The 12,923-nt window shown below is 42.9% G+C and overlaps 1 protein-coding gene and 1 long non-coding RNA gene across 11 annotated transcripts in view; one reads left to right on the top strand and one right to left on the bottom strand.

The window, feature by feature from the left end:
- The window catches only part of LOC142560222 (uncharacterized), an 81,236-nt gene extending 76,262 nt beyond the window's left edge, over positions 1–4,974 (top strand). Inside the window, exon 3 of the long non-coding RNA XR_012823321.1 lies at positions 4,823–4,974. This is a non-coding gene — a long non-coding RNA (uncharacterized LOC142560222). The remainder of the gene's footprint in view (positions 1–4,822) is intronic.
- LOC142560220 (neprilysin-1-like) overlaps positions 687–12,923 on the bottom strand; it is a 38,598-nt gene continuing 26,361 nt past the window's right edge. For 9 of the 10 annotated variants that reach the window (XM_075672159.1, XM_075672163.1, XM_075672157.1 and 6 more), the window contains 8 exons: positions 12,780–12,838; positions 10,201–10,252; positions 9,222–9,289; positions 7,551–7,681; positions 6,937–7,002; positions 5,961–6,065; positions 5,781–5,857; positions 688–901 (listed from right to left, as the gene is read on the bottom strand). In XM_075672159.1, coding sequence (XP_075528274.1) covers positions 802–901; positions 5,781–5,857; positions 5,961–6,065; positions 6,937–7,002; positions 7,551–7,681; positions 9,222–9,289; positions 10,201–10,252; positions 12,780–12,838 — 658 coding nt within the window. In that variant the 3' untranslated portion in view covers positions 688–801. Of the gene's footprint in view, positions 902–5,780; positions 5,858–5,960; positions 6,066–6,936; positions 7,003–7,550; positions 7,682–9,221; positions 9,290–10,200; positions 10,253–12,779; positions 12,839–12,923 lie in introns of all 10 variants that reach the window. The other variant, XM_075672167.1, reaches the window with a different exon arrangement.

The following is a 12,923-nucleotide window of genomic DNA, read 5'->3' as shown; positions in this document are numbered from 1 at the left end:
TGTTTGGACCTTTAAGACACCCGGGGGAGACAACAGACGCCTTTGGCCTCTGTTTTACATAGACGGCACCTCCAGACTGACTCACCTGGAGGAAATCGGCAGTCACCTTGTCCTGTCCTCCTCTCCAATCTTCGTCTTTCTCTCTCGCCTTTTCATCTTTCTTGTCCTGTTTTCACTTCTTATTACTTGTGAATTTCTTGTGAGGTGATATCTTATTACTATTGAATTTCCTGGCGGTAATATATCCTAGGTTCCCGCAGAGAAGCTGCCCGAATTGCGCAAACAGTGTTGGTGTGTATAATAGTGTGACGTGTTTTTGCGAGTTGTCCCGTAGGAAATGTCAATAAAACCATGCGAAAACTGTATTTCTTACGGCATAAATTCTACATATTTGGCTATTTATCAATGCTTGTATACTCGAACGGGTCTTAGCCATGATCTCGCACATCACTTGACCTAATGCTGGTTAGAGACGGTTCGAATGATTTTCCCCGCAGAAGTCATTTTCCTTGTCACTGAAGCTTTTCTTTTGGTAATAGAACCGCTTTTGTGGTTTACGAGCTCTAAGGAATAATTTTAGTGAGATCTTATCTTGCTGTCATTGCTCTTCAGGTATTTTTCTTGATGAGCGCTGCTTGTTTCTGTGTCCTTTCTGTGTGAACACTTCATTTACATAAGTACGCCATTCCTAAAAGAAATTCGTTAATTGTTGTTTATTGTAACACTGTTTTCGTTGGTGAATGTCCTGCCTGACTCTGGGAATGGCTGTAGCCTCGCTTTCAAATTCCTTGTGGGAACAATTTACCACAAGCTGCACCGGTCTTTCCGGTTCATGGTGGAGTTTGCTGGGCAGTTGAAAGTCTCAGAGAATGCTTTCAGGTTTGACATTGGCACGTTGACTCTAAAGGAGAGAAAAACAATGTTATTGGTAAGCCAGCGCAATTTCGATGAGAACTATAAATGATGTTTGCGCCAGCACAGGTTAATGGAGGGGGCAAGAAGAAAAACCAACAGTCCACTTGTCTAGATTGCTGCGGCCTGTATAAGACCGCAACAACAGATGACTGCAACAGTGGCAACAGATGACGGAGAATCAGTAAGATCAATGTAGTGTTCAACATTGAGGCACTCCTGAAGCGTCAAGGACGCAAATGCAACATAAGCACTAAAATTGTAGAAAGCACACACTGTAAAGTTATAGCAGATAGTTTTATCCACAATTAAAGTAAGCCTTGGTGACTAGTTGTTAGTCACTAACGTTGGGAGGGCAGATGTGCAAATAACGGTATTTGGAGGTTACAAAAACTACTGTGAGGGAAGTTCATTAATGCCAGCGGCAATTAGTTACTTACCAATTAGCATCAAACGTTGTGAACCATGACTAGACCTTATAAAAGATGGTATCCAGCAGTGGGGATATAGAAATGAGGATATGCTTAATGAGCATCGCTTTCGTAACGGAGTGGTCGCAAATGACAGCTCATTCGTTAAAACCTACAGTGCATTTATAGTTACAATACGTTATGCGTTAAGCTGTAATATTCAATGCAGAAAATTTGCATCACTGTGAGGTATCTCTTCATTTGTGCTAACAGTCCTTCAGCCGTCTTTTACCCGTGTCTAGAGATATTTCATTCTTTAACACAGCAGCGTTATGTGCCCTCTCTCGTAGAAAATCAGCCTTTGGCGTCCTGCGTCTATAGTGAACAGTCTTGTGAGAGATCACTCATTTCGAGCGAGGCATACCCAACCACGCAGGCCATCCGTGTAGTGCAGAGACGTTGTTGAACTAATTGAATTTCTCAAAGTAAAATGCGCCAGAAAGTATTAAATTACTACTTACACAGGGCCCACAGGCATGAGAGCGTTGGGTTGCAATTTGAATATACGAGAAAACATAATTCCGTTACGTGGAAACCCAAAGAGAAACCCCTTTTCCAGTGTTTCTACTATTCATAGAGCGCCGCGCCCGGTTCCTTGCAACACCACCCAGATGGCGCTCACCTCTGCGTATCCGCGGTCCACGCAAGAGACCGCGTCCTTATCAGAAAGCTCGCCTTCGTGCATAGCGTTCGCCGCCAGCGTTTTCCGGTAAACATTCGTTACTTAAACTGCAGATAACGGGAAGCGTCAGAAGCAGTCAGGGATCTTTGAGTGCTATCTTCTTCCACTCATAAAGGCGAAACTTAAGCGTCCTCCAAGTTTTTCTTGTCGTTCCCCGGACGCCTAGGTCAAGCGTACTCCTTGCGCATTTAATCGCTGGATCGGTACTGTGACATTCTCACCGAAAATGCTCAGTGGTATGCCCACCATTTCAGTGCTCAGTCAACACGAGCACACAACTGCTTGCCGACATGGGATGTCATAATACCATCACTGAAATAATTGCCGCGCACAAACGAAGGCAAGAACTCCGACTCCAACAAACTGCGCAAGGTAGATGTACACTTCATACTGTAGGCTTTCAATTATCACCCGCGCATGTCCCAGCCACATTATCACTTTCATCGCAAACTTTGTCACTCTTCAAAATTGCACCACCCCCGAGATACATGGAACCTGTGATAAATAAGGTTAGGCGGACACAAAGAGTAGCAAACTTCAAAAGGCACATAGGGCGGAACCCACGTCACACATATTACTATGCAGATGCTAGCGTTCCAGACAAAGGAACTGCTGTAGCAGTGGTTGATCATACCCATTGGACGATACAGTGAATTAATTTCAAAGACTGATGCGACCCCAGCAGAACTACAAGTAGTAGTAGCACCAATACAGCATTTGCCAGTGACACTTGTCACTACACCCACTATATTTACTGATTCAATGCCAGCATGTAGAAAACTCATGCATGGTGACTTACCTAAGCATATCACAAAACAGTTACAAGAGTGTATCCATCGACAGGTAGAAATTGTCTGGATTCCTGGCCATGAAGGGATGTTGGGAAATGAATGAGCTAATCAGCTTGCCTGGGATATTATACTCCTGGCGCCCAACATCTCTCGACCAAATCTATTCGTCTCACCAATGCGTCTTCCACAATTGTACCGGTTTAGGGACGAGCGCAGGCTGTATTCTAAGCTACCACAAGAATTACGAGGCAATAGGGCACACTCATCCGACAAGCTCAGACGAACACCTCTCTCAATGCAGCATGGAAGCCCCTACCGCAAGGCTTACTCACTGAAGACATCTCTTTTGGTAGCCACTCTGGGTTGTGTGCTTCCAACACATAAGACATCCTATGGCATGCCATTCAAAACTACCCCCCTTACCCAAACCCTCATCTCTCCCACCTATTCCTTCCACCGAGTTGCTGACCGCCATAACCACTCTTCACAACGAACGATTCCTTGAAGACTTTATCGATCTAGCGCTGAAGCATGCCGCAAGCGACGGCCCTGGACTGAGGGCATCGATGCATTTTTTATAATAGAATAAAGTGATTTCTATGTCTCTCTCAGTGAACTGTGTCTGAATGGAGTTCTTAAATTATGCTATAGTTATGCATCCTTGGGCACCCTCATATGGCTTTTAACAGCAGGGCACTACTTTAAGTAACCTGCCAGCCGATCAATTTCCATTAACGTTCCGCAGCCGCCTTTCGCAGCAAACTTTGCTTTAAGCGTTGCCTTCTAATGACGCTCAGCAAATATCTCAAAATGCTGTCTTATTTCTAGTGTCGTCCATGCGCTCCCAGGCAAAAGCCCTTGGATTGGCCTCAAGGCCTCCCTTCATGTCATATTTTAAAGACTGCATCAAGTTTGAAAACGTACACCCGGCAACCAATTACTCTTGTCACACGGCTCGTAGCACTTCATACTTTCTGCACCGCAATGCCACTCTAACTTTTATTATTGCAGCGTACCTTTAGCCATTGAAATTGCTTACCTAATTTTCATCCACCTATTCACCGCTTCGATGCATGCTCCTAGGCATTTATATTCTACCGCCCTCAGCCTCTCGTAATATAGTTTGATGAGATGAGTGAGCAGTCGTGAAAATTAGGCACCATAAAGACTAACTTTTCATGCTAAAGATTAATCATTGAGCTTCGCTCTCTTTTCCACTGCGTATATTTTCTATAATCTGTGTGTATTTGTGATGATAATTAACAAGCAAAACAATGCAGTCAGCATATATTAGATCGGAAAGTCGTGGCTCCACTGCGATTATGGAATGAATCGCGCGATTGATTTTATTCCGGGGTGGCTGTTTCAAGGCTGGTAAAGGAAAACCCGATTCTGCACTCCTGGTCAATTCCTGAGGGGTCACACAGTCGGGGGTCACACATTGGCTGCTTCATTCCAGCCTCCACACTGAGACCAGTTTCTCGCGCTATGAACTTGACCTCTCAAAAATACGAGCCAAAGACCTGAAGTTTGTTCTGATCTCGAGAACAGCTGCCTGATAAACTATCTGACAGTGAACTCCAATGTCTTTTACTCGGAGTTTGCTTGCCTGCTTGTCAATGGGTCCATGTGACTAATTTCTGTCGCGCGGAGTTGTGCGCAGTGTAGCAACACGGTCCTGAGAAAATGATCACTTTATGTTGGGAGCTCTGCTCTCAAGCCCGCATGGTGATAAAAGTGCAGTTAGCTTGTTGGAGACGTTTAGACCACGTCTGAAGCCTGAACATGAGTCGGTGGCGCAGTTCGTGTCGTTCTGGATCTTCACGGCCTTTCACACCGGGTTATTGGTGGTAGCTTCCTGGAAAAAAAAACTCACCGCAACGCGTTCTTCTAATACACAGTCAATGCGTCTGTGAAGGAAGAACCATCACGTCTCACAAGGTTACCGAAGTTTTATCCATTTTCAGATATTGCTGAAATGTGTCCAGCTGAGCTTCTCGCTTTGCTGCCTGCTATGCCTGAAGCCATCAGCAGTGTTGCGCAGGAAATCTTCAACGTATCTAGGTAACTTCATTGTTGGGACTTCGCTCGTAGCAATGTAGGTTGTTTGGAATTTTCAAGGCTATTATGACCACAAAACTTCAGTATGCTTTTTCCTAAAATTTGTGTGTCCAAGCATTTTTGTTGGCCGACCATTAAACTGGCATTAGGTGGTGGCTGTGGTACACCGTGATGTGTTGCGCGACCACTTTAGTACATTTGCTGACAAGACCAAACTAAAACAGGATCTGTACCCCGTGGTTGTTTGATTGGTGTCGCTGCAGCATGGGACTCCGCAGTTGTTCCTGACAAACGACATGAACCAGTCTTTCTTGTCGGGTTTCGTAATATCAACGTTGACGTCACGAACTGTAACCACTGGTGTGTCTCGTTTTTGTGTCACCCATGCAAAGGCGAGCGAGGTCATTCCCCAATGGCAAGCTACTGTTGGCGCGGTAGCTTCCGCAGCAATAATCGTTACCAGGTAACGTGTGCGGGGAGCTCTACGTACTTTGCATCGATAGCAGGAGCGACTTATCAATTATGTGTTTTGGATGCTTGTTTTGTGCTTGTTCTTTATTGGAACAGATGCTGTGCTGTATGTTGTACTTTTCGCTTCAATCGCTGAAGCTTCTATTAAGGCGCTTATATCGCGACCAACTAGACGCTGACAGCTTCGCTGTAAAATACTGAAAATGAGCGATCGCATGAGGCACTATTTCTAATTGCCAGCACTGATAATTGCCATAAAGAAACGTGGAACCCAAATGCCGTCTAGCAAAGCTGCATTTTCTTCGCAAGATGAACTTCCCATCTTGGTATTGTCTTTCTCGTATGTACTTCGATATTTTTGTAAAATGACGTAATGTAAGCGTGTTGAGTTACCTGTATGGACCGGGGCTGTGCGGGTCATACTGAATCTGCAGCTTAAGATACTCGCGGCGGCATAAGCGGCACCATACCTGTGAAAATGAAGCATGACCATGAGTACTACGCGCTCGCACGTACAAAAGTGTTTCAGTGTTTAACACCGCTCATTAAATACATTGCTAGTGCGAGACATACCATTGCGTTGGAGAGGAAGAACAGCTGCTTCCCCGAGACGTCTTCCAGACCTTTCAGGCGAGTGTCTACGCGTTTGTACTTTTTTTCCAGAAGTTGGCTATATGCCTGCAAAGCAGGGGCGAATTCGAATGAATGAACTTGGTCAGATGCATTTGAAACTGCCGTTTCAATAATTCTATAAGGTGAATCGAGAAATAAATGGTATACAGGGAAACTAACCAAGGCACACAATTAAAGGTGCATGTAGCGATCGCTATTAAAAGCGAGTTCATCGTGTGAACTGTCCAACATGAGTTACCCTTTTCTTTCTCTGTCGTACGAACCTGATACTTCAACTTTATCTTTAAGTCGAGAATCAGGGGAGTTCCTCAATTTTTCGGCAGCGAAACTTGCGGGGTCTGCCAGTTTCATACAGCAGTGTGTCACAATACTGAAGAAACCTCACAAGTTGGGAACACAGGTGGCTCTTGCAAAGCTACACGAAACGGACCCCACCCTCAACCTGTTAGGAAAAGAAAGCAGCAGCTGGTTTTTTTGGGCTCCTGTCCTGTTTTATTGACGCTGTGCAAAAACTTGTAGGCCAATATTTCGATTAGCTCGTGTGCAATAAATAAAGGTATACAATACAGCAGCCACTTTGATGTGTAAAATATTAATAAGATACTGTCCACGACTAGCCAAAATAATGTAAATAGTGTTGGTGTACAGTCTGCGAAGAGTGGTAGGGTAAAAACACATGCTGACCTCCGCAAAACAATTGCGCTGAATAAATGTTGTGTCTTTATTATTGCGTTACATATATCCTGAGGTAAAGAAAGGTGTTCTCATGAAAGAAATGTGTAATGCATGCCCTGTATAAATATAACCAACAACGGTGTGAAATCGTTCCATTTAGACATAATTATGTTTTGGGAGGAGTTTAATTTACTACAATGCATTTACCGCCGCAAAGATGTCAGGAATTAATGACACTAACCTCGAAAGCCATACGGAGCCCGCCGTTGTCGGCAATGTTCTCGCCCACAGTGTTCTTTGCATTGAGCTGCAATGAACGAAGAAAATTGATCAGCATTTTTATTGGATGTTGCTTTGAACTGCGGTGCTAATTAAAATTTGTCTTATTGTGACTACACGATAACATTGACCCACTCAATCAGGCATTACTGATGAGCTGTAAGACTGATGACATTAGAGAAAAATGTTTGCGTAATAAAAGCTAACATATAAATCGGGTGAGAAAATGTGATATTTTGCGTAAAAGTTTGTCACGTGAGAAACGCAGGCGAAAAAGGTAAATCGCGTTATGAAGAAAAAAGCATCTTTAAGAGCGTCATCAAAATCCTACAATGTCCGTAAAAAGAAATACATACGTCTGGCGTCTTTACGTCATTAATTTTATTTTGTGTACCGAACCAAGGGTGCCAGCGAAATTGCGGGGCACTTTGGTTGACCTCTCCTGAATCTCGAGTTTACTGAACCTGCTCAGCAAACTTGGGGCGCAGAGTGCAATCTTTCCCGCTGTTGTTTATATTTTGCTATTTTTCACCCAAAATTCCTAACAAATAAAAAAAACTCTTTGAAAGTACTCACCGTCATGTTCGCTTCCTTGTCGGTGATATTTCCGTATTCGTACACAAAACATTTCGTCCTCTTCATGAACTCAGCGCGCGTTTCATTGGTCCACCATTGCTTAAGAGCACCTTCCGCGTCGAACTGACTTCCTGTTGGGCGTAGACGATATGTCAACGAGGAAAATCAATAATAATCGCAAAGTTGCGATGCATCTCCACCCTCGACACCTTCGCTAGGTAATGGCTACATGATTTCCAGTATTGTTAATGAATCCAACGCCTTTTCCTAATTCATGACATACATATATGGAGGTTGCTTATGCCCCCAAGATTTTCCTATTACCCTATACAGCATACGCTTGATAAGCCTTTCTAAAGTCAGCCTGATCTTGGGGTTGATTGGATTGCAGGGTATCTCAGCTTACTTTAGAAATTACCTTAGTGAAGATTTGGTGCAATACTGAAAGCAAGTTGATGGGCCTCGAATTCATAAAATTGCTTAAGTGCCTGTTTTTATAGTAACATATTTGCGTTCTCCGAGTCTTTGCTGCAAGTGATATTATGAAGCAATGCGAATATAAAATGAGTCTTTTGGAGTGGAATATCCCGCTCATCTTTTATCAGATAGACTGGTCTGCTACGCTTCCCCTGTTTCCCCAAGACATGCCTTCTAATGCGCTTCCACTCTTTCCCCTAGTTACACATGGAACTTGTTTCCTGTTCGCAACTATAGTGTAAAAAATGCGGAAGAACAAAGAAAAAAATTATATCTTTAGTTCAGAAAATCTTCTTCAATGAAAGAAACAGATATTTCACTTCAAAAAACGGAATTTTTTTCCTTTGTCATCCAAGACAGAACTTTTCTTGATTTTAACAGACGTGGTCCTCGTGCGGTAAAGCGAAAATTTTGTAACTAAAACTATCAGCGAAGTCATATATTTGTTTGTCTCTTTACTTTCATCACTCAACCTTTTTAACAGTTGTGCGCAGTTTAAACAGCCATGCAAGTATAGTCAAATACATCTAGTATGCTGTAGCGAATTGGTCATACTTTCTGAACAAGCTACAGCTGCAATCAGAGCAAGTGATGCCGCTCAGATCTTGAGAAGACAAACTCGTAGAGTGGATACTTGGTTGTGTAGTCTACTGCCGGGTGTGTGGGTGCGAGGTGTCTTTTTAGGAGTGGTCACATCTGATATTTTCTACGTAGCTGTCTAATGTGTATGTGTATGATTAGTTGCAGTCCCATCCCAGAATTTCGCTATTGCGCATTACATTAAAGCTGCAGTCATTGACGGAATAAACTATCTAACAATATTTTTCTGTAATATAATAGAAAAACGATTTAACCAAAAACAAGAGAACAGGGAAGATATTTTACGAAAATTGCCATATTTTTTCTTTAGAAAAACGTTTATAACAGTGCACGTCTTGTGATGGTGGTGGAGAAGTACTGTACAATTAAGTGTACAGCTCTTTACTTGCCTTTGTTAGAACATCAAAATCGTTGACTGCATCTTTGACTGCGTATATAGTGTTCATTCCAGTGCAAAATTTCTTTAGTGATATCGTGCTGCCTTCATTCTGTACCGCTTCCTCAATATTTTCGACATTATAACTCCGAAGGTGACTATTGTTTGAATACTCGAGAGAGTGTTCTTCAGCACCACCAACTTTCTCAAATATTTACCTTTGTCATCGAAGCCATGCGTCATCTCGTGACCGACGACCATGCCAACGGCTCCGAAGTTTATGGATCTGTCGGTAAAGATGTGAAATTCGTTTCCGAAACGTGAGGTAAAGGCTCCTAGGACAAATTTTGCTGCTTCATTTTGAAAGTTACTAACAAAGGGAGAACTGTACTTGATATATTTTGCCCCTGAGCAAAGAAGCTAGGAAATAGAGGTATAATAAGCTACATGTCGACAAGATATGAGAAGAAATGTTTTGGGGTATCCAGCGGCAGTTGATTTTACAATATATCTATGGACATCATATTACTAGCAACTGAAATGTGCGTATTCTAAGGGAAGTTAAGGAGAGGTTAACAGAATTCGGCCTCAGACCTTCAATACTCACATGCATGAAGAACGCATACACCTTTTCATTTGGCAAAAAGTGATTTGAGCTGAATGAAATTTCTCGCATTTAAATATAGAAGCGAAGTCTTAGAGATTCTTGGAAAAAGAGCTTCTAATTACGTTCGCCAAGCTTTCGGTTTCACGGTACTTTCGAGTAGTTTAAGCACAAAAGTTTAGTCTGCTTTCTCATTCATGAAAGAAACCAGAATTCTATCATTTGAGTATGTCAACAAACCTGAAGAAAAAACAGGTGTAAGGCAGGAGATGGAAATTCAAGACGTAAAAGACAAGTAGACTTGTCGAAAAGTTGGCTCTCGCTTTCACCTTGTTCTCGTTTTGCTCATCGTAGCAAATCTGAAGGGGTGATAAGTTATTTACTAAGTATTCTATTGATTTCGTTTCTGTGGAGGACGTTTCAGAATGTAGCCTTTCGAGTGCCACGGAGTCGTGGGTATGCTACTGTAGGAAGTATTACGCATTACCAATTAACAGGCCCGCTGGACACTCTCGATCTAATTCAGGATGACAGAGTTTAAGGTAGTTAATGTATGCGTTCACGGCTAGCATTCTTAGCATGCAGTGACTCACCGTGGAAGTCCGTGTTCATAAAAGACCCCTTGAAGAATTCCTGAAGGAAACACTACACAGAAGAATGACTTGTCAGATTGCAAAACCACACGAAATGTTGAAAAAGAATTGTATTTGCATTTGTAAAAGAAGTGTATTCAGTATTTCATGTAAATACCGACTCTAAGTGCATCACAAGAGAAGCACAAATGACTTACCGTATATTCTTTTCAAAACATATTTATCAGCGCTTTTATTAACACCGTGTAAAGAGTGCAATTTTCTGATAACGATTTCATTCATTTCTTCATTGGAATTAACATATTTCTAAGGGAATAATACACAACTTACACATTGGTGGAAACGATGCATATGTCGCACACGACGGAGCTTTGCAACGTGCCATTGTGGTTTTTCTTTATGTTTCCACCAGATTAGCTGTGTTTTCAAAGTTTCACTCCGAACAGGACGTCGCTACATTGTTTGAAATGTACGCTGTCGCCAATTCGATAGCAGAATAAAACTTGAGGTGGTTGAGACCTGATGAATACATTGTTGCGGTAACAGGAAATAAAAACTTCGGAAGAAAAGTAGGAAATGATAGGTGGACCTAAGTCTACTCCGGTTAGTGCTGCCATGTATTCATCGATAGCAGAAGGTCAGATCTGATCATGTTGTTTCGGCCTTGTGAACAATGTTACACATTTTAGAAGGTACGCGAACACTAGCGATTATTCTGGCATACAGGGGGAGACGTACAGAAATAGCGGACGCATTTTACCCTTGCAATTAGATACGGCTACCGTCCCTTCTCAATATCGCATTTGGGATATGATGGTGCGTATATTTCTCGACAAAGGTACGTCCCAGTGAACAGCTTCTGAACTCATACTTCTCACATTGTTTCGCGTTATTAATCAACACATCAATGTGGCAATATGTTAAAGACAGGAAACCACTTTGTTTCAATAAAACGTTCATTTTATGAAAGAAAATATAGTGACTATGAAACATTTACTTTAGCTTTACGCTACCCATTATTTACCGCTCGTTTCTGGCGTTTGTCAATTGGAAATGATGATTTCTTGAACTAAGGTTGACAACTGTAGTAATTCCACGAAAAGTACATAGATTTACGCATGCTGTGTCATTGTAGTGGATGACAGCACGGGTTATTTGTGACATCGCTGTGTTTAGAGGGTTGTGTAAAACTTTTCATGGTGTTGTAAAAGAGGTGTGCACGCAACTGCAAAACGATGTCGTATGCGAATTTAACCGTCTCGTATGGTAAGGATTGTGGGTTGGGCTCAAATTCCCACTGCTGATTGACTGGAATTCCAGGTTTCTATAGTTTGTTGTCCATGATCGTTTCATTCCGCCGCGGTGGCTTGGCGGCTATGGTGTTCCACTGTTAAGCACAAGGTCGCGGTAATCAAATCCCGGCCGTGGCGGCCGCAGCTTGATGACGGCGAAATGCAAAAATGCCTGGGTGCCGCGCAGTGGGGACACGTTAAGCATCCCCTGGTAGCCCAACTTTATTCGGAAAACCTTCACTACGGCGTGTCTCATCGTGCTTTTGGCACGTAAAACCCCAGAACTCTATTTAGGGATATTTTGATGGCGCATGCCACTTCTTGCTTGGCGTGGTGCCGGTGCTAACTGGAAATGAGATAGTCATGATGGAGCTCTCGATTTTGATAACTTCGATTTTTCCCATCTATTGCTTCCCTCGCGGGATGAAGGTAGTCTTATCAGCTTTCGCTTGATGCTCACTTTTCCCGCTATTCAGTGTTTTCTAGATTCTGGATTTTATTGAATTTATTGATAATTTCGTTCATATAGAGCAACGCTATATTTTGGTGCTACGGGCGCTCTTAGCGACCGCAGTGGTTATATACTGTGTCTGTAGAGCGGTAAGCATTTCCAGGACTTTGTTGAAGGAGAAATAGCTTGAGTGACGACTCTAGCACAGCGATAGCCTCCTAAATTTTTCCGTTCGTTCGAAGTATTTTTGCGCTATTCTTACTAGCTTTCATTTCCCCTTCCCTTTCCCCAGTCTTCCCAACCCCCTTCCTTTCCCGCCCCGTTTCTCTCTAGCTCTCTATAGCTTCGTATTGACACATGTACTTGCCTATCTATGTCAGGCGACCACGGTTCTCCGCTTAACAAATATCGCACTGCGCAGGACGTGCCTGCATGTATCGGAAGTTTCTGGAATGTTATCGATGGTTCCATCCGCTGTCTCTGACCTGACGTTGTGTAATCTGGTTGCATGTGTGCGCGACGCGAATAATGTAGAACATTGTAGAAAGCACGCGGTTCCCAGCGATTACACTGGAACATTCGACGACTGATCTACAAAAGCCGGCGCGCTTTACCCGCTAAACAGATTTTGACGATCGCCGCCTGTGTTCGCAGTTGTCGCCATTCTTTAAGTGTAGCCTGTTTTTGGGGACACAGGTTAATCCTGTAAAAGTTAGTTTCGTCTTTCACAGTATTGCTACTGAGTTCTTCATGCGTCATTCCACGTGACAGTATCATGGCACTAACCAATGGGAATGGCAAAGGTACGCTGTTAGAAGATGGTTACGAAAACTCACCCATTTCATTGCTGCTCGCACTGTAGAAAGCATTCACAACTGCTGCACCAACTATCCATCTAAACAGAGTGGAAAAGCATTATACACGTGCGTCACATCAAATTGGCGCAACCATTACGAACTTTCGTTGAAAAAAAAAACAAC

Source organism: Dermacentor variabilis, chromosome 10, assembly GCF_050947875.1.
Source record: "Dermacentor variabilis isolate Ectoservices chromosome 10, ASM5094787v1, whole genome shotgun sequence".
NCBI lineage: Eukaryota > Metazoa > Arthropoda > Arachnida > Ixodida > Ixodidae > Dermacentor > Dermacentor variabilis.
The sequence above is the reverse complement of the archived record's forward strand: the minus strand, read 5'-3'. Positions and strand labels throughout refer to the sequence as shown.